Source organism: Periophthalmus magnuspinnatus, chromosome 16 (assembly GCF_009829125.3).
Source record: "Periophthalmus magnuspinnatus isolate fPerMag1 chromosome 16, fPerMag1.2.pri, whole genome shotgun sequence".
NCBI classification, from domain to species: Eukaryota; Metazoa; Chordata; class Actinopteri; order Gobiiformes; family Gobiidae; genus Periophthalmus; species Periophthalmus magnuspinnatus.
Window position 1 is genome coordinate 13,474,886 of NC_047141.1, and position 23,465 is coordinate 13,498,350.

At 37.7% G+C, this 23,465-nt stretch overlaps 1 protein-coding gene across 1 annotated transcript; it reads left to right on the forward strand.

The window, feature by feature from the left end:
• Positions 1 to 251: 251 nt before the first annotated feature.
• Positions 252 to 22,021, forward strand: si:ch211-1i11.3 (mitogen-activated protein kinase kinase kinase 5). The gene is made up of 28 exons (XM_033980879.2): positions 252 to 703; positions 800 to 939; positions 1,584 to 1,771; positions 2,354 to 2,522; positions 3,533 to 3,639; positions 3,789 to 3,959; positions 4,771 to 4,883; positions 5,324 to 5,483; positions 6,802 to 6,952; positions 7,032 to 7,136; positions 8,264 to 8,313; positions 8,712 to 8,807; positions 9,413 to 9,497; positions 9,978 to 10,111; positions 10,847 to 10,974; positions 11,715 to 11,851; positions 12,154 to 12,259; positions 12,337 to 12,494; positions 13,250 to 13,451; positions 13,526 to 13,697; positions 15,190 to 15,355; positions 16,328 to 16,513; positions 16,607 to 16,712; positions 17,648 to 17,864; positions 17,982 to 18,097; positions 19,204 to 19,301; positions 19,372 to 19,448; positions 20,418 to 22,021. The coding sequence occupies exons 1-28, from the start codon at positions 364 to 366 to the stop codon at positions 20,512 to 20,514; spliced, it is 3,975 nt and encodes a 1,324-aa protein (XP_033836770.1). The 5' UTR covers positions 252 to 363; the 3' UTR covers positions 20,515 to 22,021.
• The last annotated feature ends 1,444 nt before the right edge of the window (positions 22,022 to 23,465 follow it).

A 23,465-nucleotide genomic window follows, 5' to 3' on the forward strand; every position in this document is an offset into this window, starting at 1 on the left:
AGCATAAAAACCTGACCTGACTGAGAAAAATGGATATCATTTTTTGATTCAGCGGGGCTAAATGGTCCTAATTCAGTTGAAAAAACACAGACAACTTTCAAAAATGTTTTTTTTTTTGTAACCCAGTGTTATCTATGCGTCTCAAATAGCGGGAGGCATGTTGTACTGCAGAGGTCGCTCTCTCGTGTTTCATGAGTGTCGGGGGCGGAGTGTGCACCGGGAGAAGCAGGGCGGGCAGGTCTTTGGAGCGCGCTCTCTGACGGGATACGCTGTGAGGGGAGGCGGTGACACACCTGGGACTATACAGCAACTCATAACTCAACTTTTCCCTGAAAAATGTCTTAACTCGAAAAAGCTGCCAGGATGTACACTACAGAGCGGAGGCGCATGAGCCTGCGGGACCACAACAAGAGGAAAGATCCAATTTGGGTTTCCACTACCGCTGGAAGTTTGTGGCAGGACTCTCTGGCGCTGGAAGTCGGCTCCAGCTGTAAACAGCTCATCTCTCCGCGGAGTCGGACTAGACCCGTGTCCGTGGCCTACATCGTCAACGAAGACGCATCAGTGCCACAGACCGAGGAGAACTTGTCACTGAAATGCGTAAAAGAAGCGTGCGCAGACGCAAACGCAGTCTTCAACACCATCTCCTTCGAGCGGATCTCTCTCGGGACAACTGACATTCTGGATAGTTTCTATAACTCAGGCAAGTGCAGGCATGCTGACATGACCCGGGGTAGGAGACTACGCCCGTCACCCAGCCTCATGCCTGAACCACGTTTTGCATGTTTTTCTTAAACAGATGTAGCAGTGGTGCAGATGAGTGACACGTTCTGTCAGCCTTCTCTCTTCTACCACCTGGGAGTGAGGGAGAGCTTCAGCATGACCAACAACATAATCCTCTACTGTTACAAGCAGGACAGTGACCTACACGCGGTCAAGGTACACAGGTTATAGCCCAGGTTGTATGTACATGATTATTATGTACATGATCTGTGAACTGAACACCCCTTTGGCATTAATAAAGTTGTTGATTTTTAGACTGATTGACGTTACAGGGTATTTAACGGTGTGCTCCCTCATTTTAAGTATTGGGATGTATTTGCCATTTTATCTTTGCTTTGACGTGTTTTGAATGGACCAAAGATTTAAGCATCAATAATGTCAATGAGTGGATAGTCTGACCAGTGACTAGACTAATGAGGTTTAAAAACAAAGAGCTAAATAAGGATATTGGTTAGCCTACCTGCACAGGATTAGTGGATAGCCTTGTCTACAAACACATTGCTTTAGTGGTTTTAGAAATGGTCCCTTCACTGCATCAAGGGCACAAAATGGTCCTGTTACCTTTTCTGCAAACTCGGCGTTGAGTTCACATTAGGTTTGTTTATGTTAGATAAGACAAGTTCTCTGAAGATGTGAAAGATAAAAAGAGATTAAGTGTATATTTATCTTTCAAAACAAACCAAGGAAGTAGAAATATTAACAATGCCACTGGTTCATTCAGCATGGCTCATTTCAAATTGTTGAAAGCATGTTGAACTTGATGTCATTATGGTGATTTTCCATGTGTTTCTGTTCCATAGGAGCAGTGTGTCAGTTATACCTTCATCCCCTATGTAGTGTCACCTCAGGGTAAAGTGTTTGTTTGTGATGCCACCATCATGACCGGCATTACTGAACTCATGCAGCCCAGGTTCCAGCTGGAGCCTCTCCTCACTCCTCTTGTGGAAAGACTGGTCCACCTGCTCAACAATGTGCAAGTCCAGTCTAGGTAGGAATAGAATAGTCTTTAAGTCATTACTAGGGCTGCAACTATTAACTCAATATTTTAGTAGTTAACTAATCAAGTTATTTCTGTTGTACACTGAGTTTTTAAATACATGTTTAACCAAATAAGTGAATAAGTGATATGGTGAATTAATGCCTCTTACTTGTTGGCATAGCCACATTATTGCTTTGCCTAGAATATTGCACAGTAAGGCATTAAACTTGTCTGTCTCCTGTCATCTGCTTGTCTACAAGGAGACATCCTTGTAGACAAGCAGATGACACCACTAGGCCAAGTTACAGGTCAGATCTGTGGAGAGGTGGCCCTGCTCATAATAAGCATGTATGTTTTTCAAGGTATATTTAGGCAATAAAAACACAATGAAATAAGTGCTAGAAAGATGTGAAGCATTTCAATCAGTCTTTGTTAGTCTGTATTGTCCAGATAACAATGATCAAAATACGATTATTTCAATAGTCAACTAGTCATGATTATTCCGATCAGCTGTTGCACCCCTAGTATCATACAGTATCATAACGCATCTTTTCTTTCATGTTTTAAAATGTCACTTTTGTGATTTTACAGTGAGTACTTCCGGGAGTCCATCAGACATGACATCCGGATGGCCAGGGAGCGTTTCCGAGGACATTCCCTGACCGAGGAGCTGAAGAGGATCGAGGCCCGACTGGATAGTGTGGAGCTGCTCACGCCTGATATCGTCATGAATCTGCTGCTGTCCTACAGAGACATCCAGGTCAGAAGTGACTTGTGCGAGGACACGCTATGTAGTATTTTAGTTTGTCATTATAAACCCATACATGATTTCCTGGACTGGTTAATTACATGTATGTCCTCCATGGTTAACCAAATTGCATGACTGAAATAATAGTAGCCATCCTAGTAGTCATCCTATACAGTAATAATGAGTGACCTTAAACATATAAAACAAACAAACATACTACAAGCTTTGCTCTCAAAGGGCCTGTATCTGATTTCAAACCATTAGTCAGGAATTTGTTTTAGTTTGAACTTGTAGCCCTGCCACTGTGATATTGCACCATGACACAGGAACAAGTGTCATGCAGTTGTTTTTCTTATAGTTCTCCAATCTGTTCCTGCTATTTTTTTTTCACTCTTGAAAATGTATCATGACAAAGGATCAAGTGTCTGAGATAGAGTTTCCCATGATTCTTTGTGCCTGCATGATGTAAAGAGCACGTTTCTTGACAACAATACATCAAAATCAGGCATTGGCCTTTTAAGTAATGTTACACAGCATTTTTTTCCTATTTGAGTGCACCTGAATTTGAAGTAGTAGTAGTAGTAGTTTTAGGTAAACAGTGTTGTATAACTCAGTGAAAAAAAAAAAAAAAACCTTCTCTGTGAGTGTGTATCTGGTGAGAGTAGTGCTGGTAATGAAGATATAGATAAAGTCATTATTTATTATTAAATTACATACTGGACAAAGGAAGCACTGCCATCTTGCAACACGATACATTTGCAAACAGTAGCAGAGGAAGGAAACATTGCATAAAATCAATGTAGTTTTATATAGTTTTGCATGCACAGCTTAGATCATTCAGACTAGTTACATGTTAAAAGGCTAGTTAAATACATGTGTTGTGTATTAATGTGAGTGTGCTGCAGGGTGTACTTTTACCTAGGCTTACTTAAAGTTACTGGTATTAATGTTGCACTAATGTTATTAGCGGTTGCATTTCAGATGAATGACCCAACATTCTACCCTACTCCCTTTGTTTTCAGGACTACGATTCCATTATCAATCTGGTGGAGACCTTGAACAAACTGCCCATGTGTCTCGTAGCAAGACACCATAATATCAAGTTTCACTACATCTTTGCTTTGAACAGGTACATGCTACTATTTGATTAAAGCGAGACAATGACTGCATCTTGTGTGTCAGTCATGTGTTTTATCCCTTATCGAATATCCGTGTGTGGCTATAATATGTTTAAGGTTGGTTTCCAGGTGCGTCATGTTATCTAATCTGTCCTCCCAGGAGGAATCACCCAGGAGACAGAGCCAAGGCCTTACAGTGCATCCTGCCCCTGGTGCAGTCTGGAGAGAAGGTGGCATCTGATGTCCTCTGTCTGTGTGGGCGCATTTACAAAGATATGTTCATGAGCTCAGGGTTCACAGACCACCAAAGCAGAGATCAAGCCAGCTACTGGTATAAACACAGTGAAATTAAACAGTGGTTGTTAGGGCTGTAGATCTTTAGTTTAAGTTGAACAATCAATTGGCAGGATGTCTATGTAATCCCTCAGTTGTCCAGGTATGCTCCGTGGTAAAACAAAAATTCAAAAGTTTTTAGATTGAAGACGTTTGGCTGCTCATTCAAGGCGCTTCTTCATTTCCGGTCAGACTGCTGGTACACACTGCCTGATATATAGTATAACAAGTGTGTTATTTTCAGTGTAGTTAGCTCCTCCCTTCAGATAGAAATAAGGCAGCGTCCACCAACAATCTGACCAGAATTGATGAAGCGGCTTGGATGAGCAGTGAAATGTCTTCCCTCCTACAACTTCTTTTGAATTGGCAGGACATGTCTTTAGTCTATCAAGAATTTCTTTAGTCGATTGTATTGCTAGTGGTTGTGGTTACATGCACACCAGACATCTGATAATTATCTGATTTCTGAAGTTATCAGATTATAGGAATGGCATGTAAACAGTAATCTGATTTCTTTCTGATTGTTCACACTAGTGCATGTTTAGACTAGAAAATTATGCAAAATTACAAGAAAATGTTAATGACTGACAGTTATTTTAGGATGATGTGGCTTATCTTCCAAATACAACAGTTCCACTAAAAGTCCATTGGTTAACTGACACATCTTAGGCGTTTTTAATAAGTAGATTTCTCTTGTGCATGTAAACAACCAGCTTTAATCAGATCTTATTATTGCGTTATCTGATTATTCTAGTTATCAGAGTATTTGGCCTGTTCTGCTGTTGGCAATACTAATGGTTTATTCATAGGTATGGCAAAGCATTTGAGACAGAGCCCACACTCCATTCAGGCATCAACAATGTGGTCCTTCTGATGGCAGCTGGGCATGAATTTGACACATCTATTGAACTACGTAAAATCGGTATGTGTTTTATGTTTTTTCTTTATACCAGAACTTTACGACTAGTTATGCTACATTATTAAGAAGGATTACACTACCCAAAGTGTTAAATCAGGTATTTGGGACATAAATTCACTAATGCGTGTGATGGATTCATTGTAACCAACTTCATAAAAAAGTCCTGTTCATCCAAGAAACAAAAAGCCATGTAACAAAATCTCATTATATCTATATGTTTCAGAGTGATGAAAATTTAGGGTCATTACCGTAGCAATTAACAATTTAAAGCACAATAGTCTATCTTTTCATTGGTCAAACGTCCACACAATGGTACATAGCTATAATAGGAAACTGAAAACAATGAATATTACGTAATTAGCCTTCATCAGCAGCATGTGAACCTAATGAATGTGCTTCTAGTTGGTGGTTAAATATGTAACTATTATCTTATTGGATCCCAGGTGTCACCATAAACACACTGCTTGGGAGAAAGGGCAGCCTGGAGAAGATGAAGGAATACTGGGATGTGGGCTTCTATCTGGGGGCCAACATTCTGATCAAGGAGCCCAGGAAAGTCATTGAAGCTTCTGAGAAACTGTACAAACTCAAAGCACCTATGTGGTAAGACATGTTATGTATGATATTGATTACCAATTTATAGCAATGATTCTAGGCAGTTTAACATGATTTATCTTTTGTGTATTGGTGGTTTTCAGATTTTAGAAAGTAATGAGGTCATAATCCCAGATGGGGGGATTTTTGTATTAGAATAATAATAATTATTATTATTATTGTTATTGCAATTGATTATGTTGGATTTGAAAATGATGGCAACGTAGAACTGACAAACATGAATTAAACATTTTTACTGACATTTTCATTATTAGTATTAAGGATTATTATGTTTTTGTTAAAACATAATCCTACAATTTTTAATAACGTCAGTCCCGTTTTAACATGAAAAGTTTCACATTTTAATGAAATCAGTTGACATCAGTTTCTCATTTTAACATGAACATATTAATAGGTTGTCCGTGTGCATGTCTGTGTTTATTCTGCATTGCTGCATTTGGCACAGTCAGGCCTGTGTGTCCAGACACTGGTCTCACTCACTCCAATGCGACGTAATTCTGCTTTATATTTTGTGCTTCAAGAAAAAAGGCTGGTCCAAAAATCTTTCATGCTGTGTAGATTCAGAGCTCCAGTTTACAGCCTCTGATTTCCTCATGGCTTCTTTGCTTGTGCCACCAAAGAGTGTGAAAGCCTTTACCCCAAGTGAGCTGCAAACAGAGGAAATGTGGCTGACCACTGTGCGGCACCGACCTAGATCTGCACGTATCACCAACCTTTGATTAAGATGCACGTTGACATGCCCAACAGCCCAGAGTCTGTAAAGGTGTATGTGTGGCATTGTTAACACACAGACAGACATACTCTGGATGTTGGCTCCTGGTGTGCGCTGTGATCTCCAGGCCATTGGCACATCTAAAAGGCATGCCTGAAGTTTATTACAGTAGGCCTTTGTCTACAAGTCAGTGGACTAGGAGTTTCATCCAGTCTATTCTGTTATTAAACATAAAAAATCATAAGCGCTTCCTGGATCTTCTCCTACGCATTGCTACAGATTATACAGTTTGCACACTCAGACCTGCTTAAAGTGACTTGCCCCTAGTCATTGCATTTGATATGAGCTTAATATGTTCACATTAAAATGAGAAAATTATGTTAAAATGTGAGACTGAATTAGTTAAAACCTGTAATTTTTACGTTTTATTTTTACCGTGTTTTTTGTTATAATGTGAAAGTATTAAGTTAAAATGTTTAATCCACATTTGTTTTACTCTTTAAAATAACCAAAAGATAAATGTACGGGCAGACTTTAGCCATAATACTGCTTAATGAAATTGGTGAGCGTATTGTAAAATGATCTTTTTCTTAGGTTTGTAGCTTCGATCATGGAGACATTCATCCTGTACCAGCAGTTTGCCAAATTACCTGAAGTGAGGAGCCCTAAAGAGGAGACCATGGACTTCTGGATGGAGCTGCTTCTACAAACCTGTAAACCCACCATGTCGAAAGGCCGCTGCCCTGTAACTCAACACATTCTGAACGTGATATTCCTGTTGCAGATCTGCTTCTCTCAGTCTTGTTGTTATTGTTTGTTTCTAGGTACTTATCCTTGAGCCCAGCAAACTTCTCCAGCCTGCCATAGTTTGTGTGAATGAGGAGGACGATGGCCGCACTGTCCAGTTGAAACATGTATCGCCTCAGGAGGTATGCTGTCAGTACCCACACCACTTATACAATACTATAGTCGGAGAAAGCTATGAAGATTCTCACGAAGACTTGTGGTCAGTGGCGGAAAGAGTACTGAAAGTTGGTACTCAAAAAAAAGTACACTTGGCTAGACATGTATTGCGCCAAATTTGTACTTAAGTAAAAGTAAAAAGTACTCACGAAAACTACCACTGATGTCTACCACTATTTGCTAGTTACTTTTTAATGCAATTTTTGTAGCACTTTAGATCATCTTTTGTATACTAAACATTATCAGGAAATGCAGTTCTGTTATGTTTATTTGTAGACATAGAAAGGAAACATTAGGACAATGGGGATTTGGCAGTACAGTCATCCCTCATTATAATGCGGTTCACCTTTTGCGGCCTTGCTGTTTCTGGGAATTTTTTTGTGCAACACGCATTGTGTTCTGCCTCCTGATTGGCAAAGGGACTGTAGAATATTGTCAATCAAACTTCTCCGTGCAGTGTCTCCTGTACAGTACAGAATGTGTTCAGCGAAATTTACATAAATGTTCGATCACTAGCATTTTTATTTACAGTATAGGAAAATGTATATATTTTTATTTCTCAAACAAATGTTTGGGCCTGAACTTTGGTTTCATTCTATAATCCTGTACTTATTTTTTAAAATCTACAAAGGTTTGAACTTTTAGAGTGTTTAAGCAAGAGAGAAAATGTTAACACCTGTCTGAGAAAAGTGTATAAGTGTGTGGTGAGGAGTTTTACAGCTGCAAAACATATAGAGTAATTGTAACAAAATAAAGCTGACTACTTTGTGGATTTCGCCTATTGCGGGTTATTTTTAGAACATAACCCCCACGATAAACGAGGGATCATTGTATTCGTCAGTGTTTATAATTTATAATGTAACTAATTACAATTGCATGTTAGAATTATTCTTAAATATAAAAATTAAACTGAACTGAAAAATCTACTCAGTCACAGTAACAAATAAATATTGGTTACTTTTTACCCCTGCTTATGGTTTAGTGGCTATTAGCTGGCTAATCCCTTAATCTCCCTCCATATTATGATTATGCAAACAAATCCAGTTTTATCAGTTTGAATGTGTCTAACAATATGACTGTAATGTTTTTGTAGAAAGGCTTGCATCAGTGGACTTTCCCAGCCTCTGAAATTCGTGGAGTCAGGTAGAGTCAAAAAAATATAATAATGATGCTTTCTAAATAGAATTTTATGTATTTTGCCTTTGCTACCAGGTCATTTATATTCAGTCGATATAATACGATGTTAGGTCAACATCTTGAATTAATACAAAACAAACATCATTGAGTCCATGGTCCTCAGTGATATCAAATTGTCCTTTTAAGGGACATGATATTGCGCAATGGGCTAAGCAAAACTTGTGCAAGCTTGTGTTGTTATGTCCTCAGGTAAAAAATTTCACCTGCACTGCCTTTTCGAGTCAAATAGGTCCTTTGTTGCAAGTGTAATGATTTAAGTTGGATATGAGTTATAAGAGTTCTTTGTTCAAGCTGTTGCTAAAACAAACAGTGGCTGATTACTCATTATCACTCTTCCTCATCAGTGCTTCAAAGATTGATGAGCGCAGCTGTTTCCTTTATGTCCACTACAACTCTGATGACTTTCAACTTTGCTTCCCATCTGAAGCCCACTGCAAAGGGTGAGTGAATCAACAAACTAAATGAATAAGTCCTAGGGCAGGGTTTGGTCTGCTGGTTTCCATGTTTCCAAGTATAGTTTTAACTTTCCATTTCTGTGGAATCATACAGGCGACGTGCCACCTCCAGAAAGTTATATCCTGTACTTTTTAATCAATACATAAGCCTGACTACAATTTTATGTGGTTAAAGATTGATCTTATTCATATATTACTGATTAACTTGTAACCAATTAAACTCTCAACATCTGACATGTTGCCATTTTCTTATAGTATGATACAAAAAATAAATTCAAAATGTCTGTCCATACAATAGATGGATTGATTAGACAAATCCAGTCTTAGTTTATGTTTATGCAGTCTTTGAAATATAGTTTTTTGGCTGGTGCTACCTTGTGCACTGTAGACAGAGTTTGTAACACTGTTGTTTATTTTTGTGCCATTGCCAAGTCTTATGTAATCAACATGATTCACATTTCCTTTACCGCCTTTAAGGAAATCCCCTCGATCATCTCAAATAATTCGACCTGCATCCCACCGCCATTTTCAGAAAGTATTGCGTAAAACTTGTACTTCCCACATAAATATTGCGTGTGTCTTTCCTGTAGATTCTGTGAACTGGTAAACTCTCTCCTGCTGCAGGCTGACGACCTGGATCCAGTCTTGAACTCCCAGAATAATGGAATACTGGAGGTCAGACACGATCACAACTACATTCAATCAGTACAGTCAAAATACTCATTTAATCAAGCCAAGATACTTTCTATTTTTCCTATGTTTTTCTATTTCCAAAGTACGAAGCTGTTTAAACTTACTTTGAAGGCATTAGTCACATTGTTTCATTCTTCCTTTCCCTTCTAGAAAATGACTTCATTCCCTTCAGCCTGTCTCTGGTTGCAAACAGTGTATTTTCTTTTTGCAAAGTCATTTTTTTAATAGCCTAACGTGTGCATATATCGAAACAAAAGATATTTTTACAATGTAGAAGTTTTGATTTTATTTATTATGAATTATTATTACCTTGCAATAATGTTTACTCCATTTTGTGTAGTTCTAAATTAAGTACTGTTATATTTGTTTAGTGTCTCTCTTTCCAGCCTGCTTGTCAAATTCCTCTTGTTGCCTGGAAACGTCCTTTGACAGAGTCCTCTTTCTTTCTGTGCACATCTGTAGTACATTTATGAGACCAATGAGAATGGAGACAAGGTGGTGCTCGGAAAAGGCACGTACGGAGTGGTGTATGCTGGGAGGGACCTGAGCAACCAAGTCCGCATCGCTATCAAGGAGATTCCAGAGAAGGACAGAACGTAAGGGATCAAATTATTTTAGAATACCTCCTAGTATGGGAAGTATTTTGGACAAATCATGTACATGCCAGGAATGTCAGTGGTTTATGACTCTCACGGGGGAGAGTAGAATGTTTTGATTTGTCTCATAGTCAAATCTACTGAGAGTTGCAGATTTAGGAGCATTTTTGGAGCAAGATCAAGTTTCTATACTATTTAAAAAGGCTGGAAAACACTTCAACTAAGGTTTAGGCTAATGAGAATAAATATGAATTAAACAAATTCTAAGTCAAAATAAATAACAGGTCTTTTCTAACACTGAACTAAGATAACAGAGCAAATGAACAACCACCAAAGGGTAAGGGACAGTTTAGTAATGGGAGATTTTATTTTACAAAACATAAGTATGATTTCAGATCAGTGTATACTCTACTACTTACAGTGTATACTTTCTACTCATCCAAGTAATAGATATGTACCATGCAAATGTAAAGTATAAAACATTTCCTTAAACATTTGGGGGGAAAGGAAGGATTTCTTTACTAAGTTCACATCATAAAATACAAATAACATATTTGTTCTTCCTGGCTGTCAGTTGGAGAGGTGAACACAAATTGGTCATGGCTCGCTGACAAAACAATACAAACAAAACCTTTCTGTTGTCCAAAGTGGCAGTATCAACATCAGCACTACATTACTTTCTCTATCTGTATATGCAAAAAATATACTCAGTGATTTACTTTTGTTTTTCTTCAGATATTCCCAGCCACTTCATGAAGAAATAGCTCTGCACAAAAGGCTGAAGCACAGAAACATTGTCCAGTATTTAGGCTCAGTCAGTCAAGATGGCTTTATCAAGATCTTCATGGAGGAGGTCCCTGGAGGTACTATGGATAAGTCACTTTGTAATGCAGATACATGGATACATCATATGCAGCCAGTGATTTTATTAAATTTTTATTAATATTGTAATTGGTGCATTATGATACATAAGGGACCATTCATAGGGTTTAGCTAGCAATGATACTGAGCACTTCTTGAAATTGAAAGGTCATTTTTAGGGAGTGAGTAGCACAGTGGCATCCTGCTAACTGGACTAGCATAACCCAGTGGAATGTCATGGGGCACAAATAACATAGAAACTTTTATTAAGCTTACTCTTATTTTTATTGCTCACTTTCCCACATGAAGTAAATTAATCTATCTACTGTACTTCCATTGCACAATAAATAGGAGTGTAAGTTTTTTGCAAAATGATGATTCAATATGTTTGAACATTCAAAGTATTTGAAAATTACTGTATATGATTTTTGTTTTATGCTTTAAATTAATTGTATTTTTTTTATATTTTTAAATTCCCTTCCCCACACACATTTAATACATTATATCAGGCTTTTTATAATGCAGCACTTCTAACCCCTAGTGGTGGGATTGCTGCAGCAGCTATACACAACACTGAGAACAATAGCCTACATGTATTGCTTTAAATTCTCCATTGAGTCATTCCTATAGTTCTTTTACTGTTGTTTGTACATGGCTGGATTACTCAATTCTAAGTTGACAAGTTGCGTAATTGTAATTGTTTCGCAACTTATAAATCAAAATTATCTTCTTGCTCCTATAGGAAGTTTGTCCTCCTTGTTGCGCTCCAAATGGGGTCCACTGAAAGACAATGAAGCCACCATTATCTTCTACACCAAACAGATCCTGGAAGGACTTAAATATCTCCATGACAACCAGATTGTGCACAGGGATATAAAGGCAAGACTAAATAGCTTCACAACTAATTACTATGTTTATTATAACTTTTCGGGTGAAGGGTCTGTCTCCATGGAGATGTTATAGCTTTACAAAGAAGGACCACAGTAAGGCATTGAAATTCTGTTTACGCAGAGACAAGCAGATGATAGGTAAATTCTGTGGTGAGGTGACCCTTCTCATAATAATATTGCATGCTTTTCAAGGTATTTTTAGTACCGGTAATAAAAACAGCTGTAATGTAACAGATGTATAATAGAAACCAACCATTTGGAACAATCTTTAAATATGATGTGTTCTTGCAGGGTGATAATGTCCTCATCAACACATATAGTGGTGTGCTCAAGATTTCTGATTTTGGAACCTCAAAAAGACTGGCTGGAATCAATCCTTGTACAGAAACATTTGCTGGTGAGATAATGACAAACAATGCACTTGGGATGTTTACATGTATTTGAAGTGCCTAACATCATTGTATTTTTGTCTAGGAACACTCCAGTATATGGCCCCAGAGATCATTGACCAGGGACCACGAGGTTATGGGAAACCAGCTGATATCTGGTCTCTGGGGTGCACTATCATCGAAATGGCAACAGGCAAGACGCCATTTCATGAGCTGGGAAGTCCTCAGGCAGCCATGTTTAAGGTAAAGGCAGAGACGGCTAGCACTATATAGTCTGGTCTGGAGGGATGGAAGTGATCACATAGCTCTGGCTGCCACACCTAATCGTGTTGGCTTTAATTGCTTTTTATGGTGTATGTTAAGATAATCCTAACACGTGACAAATTTGTTTTTTAAAGTTATTTCTGCAAACAATATGTTAGCTAACCTTAACCATTTTTCTCACTTGTAATCCTGTAATCCTAAATGTAACCAAACCCTAACCTTGACCATTTCCTTTACCCTAAGACTTTGAATAAAATTGGTGCTATATGAGAACTTTACAATACATGTTTAAACAACTCTGAACATTTTTCCTGCAACGCAAGCCAGTCTGTTCTGAATTTCTTGGCAGTGAAAGACATTGGTTATGTTTATGTGCACACCAAAAATCTGATCGTATTCTGATATTTGGAGTGATCGGATTACTGAAATGTTGGTAGTGTGAGTAATCTGATTTATTTCTGAGTAATAATACCTGTGCATGTCTTGATAAGGAAAATTAAACAGGAAATGCCAAACTAATGAAATTGAAAGAGTAATTTTAAATGTAAACACACAGCAGGTAATATGATTATTGTAATTATCCTTAGTTATCTAATTTTAACTGACCATGTAAACCAAATGAGTCTTTAGTAAACTTGCCTATTTTGAGTTTAATCGTTGGAATTATCTGTCTAATCGCCTGTATATTTTAGCAGTATTTTTTACCATCTAAGCACTGAATCTCTTGTGTTTAGGTTGGCATGTTCAAGATCCATCCCACAGTCCCTGAGTGCATGTCGGACGAGGCCAAAGCTTTTATCATAAGATGTTTTGAGCCGAACCCTGACGACAGAGCCACATCCACAGGGCTGCTGGCAGACACATTCCTCAAATCATCCAATAGAAAGAAACAGAAAGCTCCACAAGAACCTGAAGCTAATGATCCGCTTTCTACTTGTGAGACTTGGAAGAATATACATTTAGCATTACTGATTTATCATTTTAATTATTTCGTGTTATTTCCCTTTCAGCTGACTACCAGAGGAGCTTTTCTGTGCCTGTGTCCATCCACATAGAAGATACAGAAGATTCCTATTCTGGATTTGTGGACCTGTCCTCTTCTCTGGACCTCAGAAGAACCATGGCGAGTCTGAAAGTGGAGGAGATGTCTGAAAGTCCTACAAGCACCAGCAGCTTCCTGTCGTGAGTTGTACCTGTGAATTCATCACCTTACTTGTGAAAGTGTGGGTTTTCTACAAGATGGTGGTTTCCTGCTTCAGCATAAAGGGCATTGTTTTTGCATGAACTGTCAGTAACTTATGATTTTGATAGTGCACTTTGGATCAGAATTTGTGTCATATTCATAATAGTTTCACATCACGTTTTATTGCACTAAACACTGCATGTCTTTGTCTTGATATAATTTATGACATTATACTTGAGATGACTCCTATGAAATTTTACCAATTTTGTCTGAAAACACCACAGTGTATAGTGGAGTTGGGTACTTTAAAATGCTTAACAGAAACAAAGGACTCTTAAGTTTAAAGAAAAATTTTATACAATGTATCAGTTGTTTTTTTGAGAATTTATATTTAACTATTTACTGATTGTATGCTGTTGTGAAAATCTATATTATATTCCACACAGAATTTGACAGTATCTTGAAATTTATTCCCTACGCCACCCAGATGCCACTCTGACACTTCTGAAAGAAACAAATATATATAAATAAATAAGTAAATAAATAAAATGCAATAAAAATAGCCTACATGGTATGTAAAACATAAACATATACTCATTGAATGATTTCCATTCAAATATTAAAAAAAGAATAAAACATAAACAAAACAAAGAAACTTCTACAGTAAAAAACGACCAATATCTGCTTTCTTTATAAACTCTGCAAAGGGTTTCCAAATATCTTCATATAACTACAGTTTGTTTTTTATGAAAATATGTTATTGTCTCTATTGTCATAGAATCTGCCATTGATTTGAACCAAGCTGCAATAGTAGGAGGATCTGATTTTCTCCAGTTAAGAGCTAACAGGCATTTTGCCTGCAAAACAGCATAGTCTCTAAACTTAAGTTGATAGGATCCTAATTAAATTTTTTGGGGATATAGGAGTGATATTATTATCTTGACAAAGGATGCACAGCTAAAATGTGTCTGATTTTGTTCATCACCTCCTGCCTGGTGTTTTTTTTATTATTTACATTCCCATATACAATAAAGAAATGTCACTTGAGCTTCTCTGCACTGAAAACATCTATCAAGTATTCTGCTATTATATATTTTCAGCTTCACAGGAGTTATTTCTGTTTGCATTATGCAATTACACTGAATAAGCTTTAAGCTAGCCAATATTTCTCCTTCGTTATAGTAGGGCTACTTTACATTTTTTGTGTTGTGATGGGTGTATATGATGACCAAAAAATAATTCATTTATAAACCCAAGGCTGTGTGAAGCGCTGCTTTTTCCACAAATTTAATTAAATGCATGCGCTCTATCAATAGAGTCAGAAAGTGCTTCTATCACAGTATTGATACCATGGCAATTCATACAGTAATACCAGTTATCTTCATATCCCTACATTATACCAACTTAGTTATTTTGTCCACTGCAGTTAAAAAAGCAGGACTTTAAGTCCAGATAACTAGTATTTGCTAACTTTTTGTTGTTGTTATGCAGGATCCCTGAGGAGTCCCCTGCAGACCTGAGTAGCCCCTGCTCCACGGGGGAGAGTGTGGGTCTGTTCATGCTGCGGAAGGACAGTGAGAGGAGGGCCACTCTGTACAGGGTCCTGACCGACTACATCAACCTGGTGGTCAGCAACATCCAGGAGTCTGGCCCACAGGTCAGACACGCCATCAGTACTGTTACGTCATGGTCTTTTCTTGTAAATAGTTCGTATCCTGGAACACTTACCAAACAGCTGTTCTGTTTTTATTGTTGTTAACTTGCAGGTAGTACAGTATGTACCAGAATCAAGTTGGTTTAGCGGTAATTATAAAATGCCACAAAATTGCCTATTAATTGGTTTAAACTTCCTGTTCTGTGGCTTTTTGAGGACATTTTATGAAATTATATTATTTTGTTTTGAATTATTAATTGCTATTCAGTTCAATTTATTTTTGAAAAGCCGAAAATCACAACAGCAGTTGCCTCTTAGGGCAGAACATTATAATTGATTTAATAGAAAGTTAGAAAGCCAACAATGAGACAGACATTGGTCAATAACAGACAAGCAAATTAATCAACAGAAAACAAGAAAATGGAGAACTGCCCCAGAACATCCCCTGTCCTTAGACCCTCCTTCTCAGCAAAGAAAAAACAAGTAAGAAAAAGAGAAACCTCAAAGAGAACCACAGTGAACACAGGCTGCAGATGCGTCCAGGACTAATGCACATTCATTTGCAGATAAAGTTCAAGTCTGTATGGCCAGAGCCCACTTAACTAAGGGACAGAGGGAGATCCACTGTAGGGTAAGGGTCATCCTAGCTAGGTATAGGGTCATCCAGCCCAGTGAGGGACACGTAACAGGATTAGGGCACAAGAGGGGCATCTAGGGTCCAGCCATCACAAGGTGGTCAGCTGCAAGGCATCTGAAACAATTGCACTCCCCAGAGGGAAGTGAGATAGGGAACAACTTGTGAATAGCAACGAACGAATGAACTGAATAGTGAAGGTTGTTGACAGGGAAAGTAGGAGGAAATACTCAGGTTATCATACTTTCCCCAGCATAACTGCTCCCAAGGCAGCTTAACTAAAACTGCACTGCAGGTTTTATTTATTTGTTCAGAACTTATAATAATAAATCTCTTCATAGATTGGGGATGGGCTGTGCCTCTCTGACGATGACATCACTGAACTCATTAGTTGCTTGCGAAACAACATCCGCTCCCCAGACAAGAGACAGCTGACCACGAACCTCCTGAACCTGCGGAAAAGGCTGCTCTCTAAAAAAGTACCTCTGAACAGCCTGCAGGTGGTGCTCTTCAGCTTCCAGGATGCAGTAAGTCGCCAGAGCTCACACTTTCCTTGTGGTCAAAGCACTTGGCTGTATTCCAAAGTAACATTGTTTTTCCACATTTGTGCCCGTGCGTAGGTGAAAAAAGTCTTAAGGCAGCAGCAGGTAAAGCCTCATTGGATGTTTGCTTTGGATAATCTGCTGAGACAAGCTGTGCAGGACGCCATAACAGTTCTTCTGCCAGGTAATGGGGCAATTTGACACTGACACTTTCAAACGGCTACATAATTGCTACAATATATGTTTCTTGTATTAGCTTTACACCCCTCACCTCACACACACGTCACTACATTATGTACAGTGATTGTGATATGCAATAATTATTACACACCCATAGACTGTATTACACACCCATAGACTGTATATATAAATGGGCGTGCTTCCGGCTCAATCAATTTACATTACATTCAAAAATTGTCACCCCTGTCTCTGTACTGCTGCAATGAGCCTCGTCATTTTGGTCTTAAAATGTTTGCATTAACTCGCTCTACATAATCCTTGTATTTTTATTTATTCTATTGTGTCCATAAATTAAGATATGAACATTACTGAAAGACAAATCAGTCACTTTCTTTCCCCAAGGTTGTTCCTTCTAGCAACAGGTGTGATTTACAGTGTTGCGAAGTTCCCGCTCCCTGCTAAACCAGCAGTGTGGACGGGAAGGGGCATTACCTTCAACAGCCTCACTCTGGATTGGCTCTTTGGTTGCCATGATACTCACGGTCTGAATTCCAAATATGGAGCTCGGCTCCAAATTCACCCCTATAACTAGCCTCGAGGAGCTTCATTTGACTGGAGCCAAACGCTATGAGTGACATTACACTCACTTAGTCCTTTTCTTTATGCAGTCTATGTACACACCTCAATGAAAGTTAAAATTAAATGAATGCATATTTAAACTTATGACTTATATTTAGGTATGGAAAAGTCACATCTTCCCTCATACCATATAACCTTCCTTCAGTTCTTGGTGTTTGTTTTCTCCGTGTGCACGATAATAGCTTGTTCACTTAGGTTCATTAGACTTAGAATTAAACTTTTTTTACTGAAGTGAACAGGTACAAAATATTGGACAACCCCTTTTAATACAATAACACTGAATGTATATTTTTATTACAGAGCTCAAACTGCAATTGCAATCATCTTTTGAGGTCGAAGACAGCAGTCCCGAGGAGCAACCAACAGATTTAGATACGCCTGTAAATGGCCCTGACAAGCAGGGGGTGCAGTTTGACAACCAGCACACACCAGCGCTCAATGGGATTCCAAGTCCCCCTTCAGACCTGAACTGTCCCCTCAGCGAGTCTTTGAGAGAGCTGCGACTAGAGACAAGCAGGTACATTCACTTAATTATAAAGCCACAGATTTCCAGTGGAGACAAACTAGGGATTAACATGGAACAATATTGATGGTGCTTAGTGCTGAGTAAGAGCTCTGTTCCTCTATGCGGCAGACTGCTGAGACAGCTGAATGAGAAGGAGCATGAATACCAGGACTTACTGAGAAAGTCTCTCCAGAGGAAACAGCAGCAGATAGATGAACTCAAGGACTCAACAAGCACCAGTCCTGGTAATATGAAGTACTATAAACTGTCCTAGTAATGTAAGTCACAGCCAATAAATGAGTAGTTTGTGTATGTACTATAATTATTAGCTAACTGCTTTTACAATCCACTTTTTCCTAAGACAATAATTCTGTACTATACAAATTTATAGTCATTATTATGATTATATAGTGAACATAATAAAGATACTGCAATTGGTTGGTATCTGTTGTGAAAATGCATCACACAAAACTACTTCAACCTGTAACATTCTTTATAATTAAGGAACTGAGTGATACTATTGATACTTTGTATGTTGTATGAATTTTCAGCAGTTTGAAATTTGTCTGAAAATACCAAATGGATTTGACTAATACATTTTCATGATCCTGTTTATGTGCATTACTGTATTTTCATCAAAAGGGTGTCACTAACTGAAAAACAGATGACTAATACTACCTAGCTTGTGACTGCAATGTTATTTTAGAAGGATTTGCTTAACAACACAAATCAGCTCACTTGGTCTAGTTCTACCTAAGTCAGTTATTTATTGTTTTAAAACAAAACTCAGATTAGAGTCTAACTTAAGCAACAGAACTTCAGACAGAGCAGTGCCTAAAGTTAGGTTCGCACACCCAGGCAATGTTGATGACATCAGCTGCAAAGTATCAATATTCATTATGAGATATGTTCTCTACACCTGAATTTGCCCAATAGTCTTCAGGGTTTTTATTTCACAACAATAATTAAAAGCTCATAGTTTAATTTGTCTTCCGTTCTTTAGTAATTCCCGTCATGTTTTTATTCATGGAGAAATCTTGGGAAATGATGACTCCTTATGCTCAATTCCCTCCCCGTTAATCCATTGTAGACATAGCTCAACAGTACAACAAAAGGACACAAATTCTATTGGTGATTAATCACTCAAACTGTACCATAGTCTGTATAACATCTGTATTACTCACAGCCAGTTGCGGTTATAGCATTTCTCCACACTTGTGCTATTGAATCCCAGCCACACCTTGTCTGCAGGCTCCAGTCAGCTCAAATGTGCTCAAACTTGACTTGTCTGTTTGAGTGTTGGTTTTTAACAACAATAACTTTTTTAATACCTTTTGTGCTTCTTCTGCAGATGACATTTTCACTCTTCAAAACAACTCCACCCCTGAGGCTAGAGCAATGGCGCGCTGGCTCAAGTCTATCCCTATAGATAAAGACACTATTGATAAGGTAGATCTAAAAAATGAATGCATGAATGTGTAACCCACTCATTGCTCATTCACGCTGCTGTTTGTTCTAGCTCGTGTTCCATGAGTTCACCTTGGATATTCTGTTTGGCGTGGCCTGCAGGGACGATCTGATGTACTGTGGCATAAGGTGAGCTGGTCCAACCTCACGCAGCCAGACATGCACAACCGAGAGGGGAATGCAATATGATGCAGAGACAGTTAGATAGTGCCATTCTACAATAAAGTTATGTTGTATTGTTTGGGTTAAGACTTATTTTGTAATGGACAAGTTGTTTGTTAAGAATGAAAGAATGAATTGTGTAGTATCTACTTAATTAATACCTTAACACCTAAACTAGTTACTAAGCCTAAATCCTCTCAATCTTTTGTCTTTGATTATCTTTTATTAAAGTGAAATAAGTTTCATATCTTGCTAATTTTGTCAAAAACAAGGTTTGAGTCACTAGCCTAATAATATCCAGGAGTTCTCCTCCTTGTTAAACATTGCATCAGTTTTCTATTTGCTTTTTTGAGCTGTTTGTCCTACTTAGCAAATGTAGACTGCACTGTATTTTCTCAGTTTTGTTGGAAACAGTTCATTTGTTGGTGGAGACAGAAATCAGTCTAGGTGTATTGTGCAGTATATTATCGTATTTAGTTGGTTATACTGTTAAAATGCACATAATACTCAATCACTGGAACATTTCATTGGTACTCTTATTTTTCCCAGTAATACAAAACATCAACATATGGATTTTAGATTACTAAAATCCTCCCACCCAGGTAGTCCTGACCAAGCCTTGCTCTTTAATCCAGACAGATAGTCCCAGCAGCATGGAAGGATGTATCAAATGTGAAGGACAAATTTCTCTATGGGAACAATAATGTGTGCCTTACCTTAAATTAAATAAGATAGGATTGATTGGACTTTTGTACTGTATGTACCACTGATGGTCTTAGAATAATGGCATATATTTTTGTGTAGTTGAATGCTCAATATAACTTTATTTATAATACATTTTCACCATACAGTTTGAATCTTTTGTTAGGTTAAATTAAATGTTCACTGTGCCTGAACCTTTTAATCCAATGTCATTTGGGGTCACTTGTCTTTCAGAGGCGGCATGTTGTGTCGACTGTGGGCGACCATCTTGTCTCACCGGAGGACACAGCTGAGCACTCACAGTGAGGAGAGAGAAGACACTGCCTTCTGATGGCAGTCACCTCCTGTATCCAAGGACACTAGTATTGTGAGGTCAACACCATGGATCTATTAGGTCAACACATACACATAATTAACACACATATTAACACATATTTTTTGTTAATGGTGTCTTATAAGACCATTTGGGCTCGGCATTCTTTGTGTATGAATGAATGAATAGTTTATTATTGTGTCTTGCATACAAACACTGACAAAGGAACTGACTAGCTACTGCTTTGAGTACTGTATAAATTGTCTTAATAGATTTCTATTTTTATGTACATGTACTGTAAAAAGCATTTATCTTTTTACTAACTTCAAATGATGCCTTTTTTGTATGACAACACTTAGCTGGATCTAAGCTGTGTATTTAAGATGCTTTCGAGGTAATAAAGGGAATGCATGATAAAGTCCATTTGTGCAAGCAGTAATGGGTGAGTGGGGTGTGTACTGGATGGAGCGATGAAGCTGGTGACTAGTGCAAAAATTCCTTATGTGTTTCCTAATCTGTTTTTACACTGTTGACATTGCCATAGAAACAAGACATACTGCCTTGTAGACTAGTAATGCTGAAATCAATTGTTTAAAAGGCATAGATGCATTTACTGTGCAATAATTAAGTACACATAAGGTGATCCAGTTATGCAGCTCTATTCCAAAAGATAATAATTTATTTCACTACTTATGACCCTACCTGAACGCTAAATAAAAATTATATGGACATTTTGTTGCAATTTGTAGCAATTTGGACAAATATTTTTTGTACATTTTTAGATCAAAACAGAGACAACTACAAATATTATTAAAACCCCACCTTTTAGCTGTATACAGTTTGTACAACCAAGCCAAACATTGCTATACAAGATGTCTCAAAGCTAAACATAGACATGCGTAGGAATTACAGTTTCATTGCTAGAAATGGCTTTAAAGAGATTAAGTTTGCCCTACATATGTCCTTAGGATCTTTTGCTGAACAGTCTTGTCTACAACTGTCAAACCAAAACACTATTAACTTACTTATACTGTATCAAACCATTATGTCTTCTTGATGTTGATCTTGTTATGTCTTCTCTTGATGAGAATGGAATTCCTTCTCTGGATTTATTTTGCACTCATTCAAATGGCATACTCCCAACAATTGATCTTGTCAGAGTGCCCTTGAATGCACAGTGAAAATGAATCAGTCAGATAGCTTCAAGTCCCATTCTCCAATTCATATTTTATATTCGATGTCAGGTCATTTGTCTAATGCACTTGTGGAGGGGCTTTTGCACTGATTTTGAGTATTTGTTGAGTGTTGAAAGCTCACTCTGTCTTACAATAAGCTTAATAACAATGGCATTAATACTGGCTGACTAACAGAATACAACCATACAAGATACTGTTTAACCAGCTTGTTTACATTGAGCATCTTAAGTTCATGTTTCATTTCTGATTATTAACATGTGTTGTCAGGATACTACAATTTAAACCTGTTTTGACAAAGCTTGACACTCAATAAATGATCTTGTAATGTACCCTTGGCTCCTTTTCTATCGCCATATTACAAACGTTAATGTATACAATAATTTCATACTAATGATAACTTCCTTTATTTACAACATGCTCATACCGCTTCAGGAAATTTGTTATGGACTATTCATTTGATTAGTGCCTATAAAAAATATATGGCAATGATGATTTCAAAGGTATTTTTGTAGTAATATTAAATCCTAGATAATTCATTCTACAGTTCTTCTTGTGTGAGATGTTTTATTGTTGCGTTCATGTTCAAGAATTTAATGACATAATTTCAGATGGATGGCAGGAGCCTGTATAACTCTATGGGACATTCACTGTTTCTGGTTAGGTTTGGTATCATTATTTGTTAGTTTCTCTACACATAGGATACTTGCCATATTAATTATAGGCCTTAAAGTAATTTTAACTCACAGAAATCATGTCTTTGGGATTTAATAACGTCATCACTTTCTGAAGTTAATGTGAAAAAAATCATTTCACTGTTTATTTATACTGACAGAGAAGATATTTATAGTTTTGCCCTCTACTACACAATCTTAAGTATAAATTCTGTAATAAGGACTGCAGGGAGGGGGGTTGTGTGTTGGATCGCATAACCTCGGCACATCAAAGGCTACATATGCACTTTTTAGCACTTTTAATTATCAAACCCATGGCAGCATTTGTTGACCTAATTTCTCTGTCATGCAAACTGCTATAAAGATTTATTTACACAAGGGTTGTATGTACAACCATGAATATAAAAAAGTATTAGATAGAAAACATTTTTGAATGGTCATTGAGGTCTCTTATAGCATAAATATACTTTTCTTCACAAACGGCAATTTGATTGATGTATGATAAATATTGACTACAAGCACTATTCCACCAAAAAAAGGTTTTAAACATGAATATCCTAGTGACATTATGACCCATTAAGAGAGGATTATTAAAAGAAACATGTAGGGGAATTCAGTATTCACACAAACCAGACACAACACAGACATATCACTGTTTGTTACATCTGGACCAACACTGTCCTCTCAGTATGGGTCTTTGTTAGGCAGCATTAATCCTGGCTGTAATCCACACATCTAATCCTTCTGTGCCAATGTGTGTGTTTGTGTGTGCATATGTGTGACAGAGGTTGACCCAAAGACTTTTCACCCCAGTATATCTTCTAAAGCCAGAATCAATCCATCAAGGGTGAAATAAAGGCTCACCACTCATACTTCAAAAGGTCAGTACAAATAGGAGCTGTAATATGATGTGTTAATGGGACTGTTGTTGGTCCCACTGGTATCAAAATTCTTGAGGTCCAGATTACACACTTCTCCTATACCCTATCCTTCTGTATAAACAATACAGTGAGATAGTATTCTGGACTTTCCAAGGAACATGACTATGGATTAAAAGACAAAATGATATTGACAAAATCTGCCATAGGCAAGACAAACATCC

Excerpts from the sequence above, each read along its gene's own strand:
- si:ch211-1i11.3 (XM_033980879.2), top strand. The coding sequence starts at position 364 with ATGTACACTACAGAGCGGAGGCGCATGAGCCTGCGGGACCACAACAAG. Across the intron at positions 940-1,583 it reads GTGACCTACACGCGGTCAAG|GAGCAGTGTGTCAGTTATAC; the intron begins GTACACAGGTTA and ends TCTGTTCCATAG. Across the intron at positions 9,498-9,977 it reads AGAATAATGGAATACTGGAG|TACATTTATGAGACCAATGA; the intron begins GTCAGACACGAT and ends GCACATCTGTAG.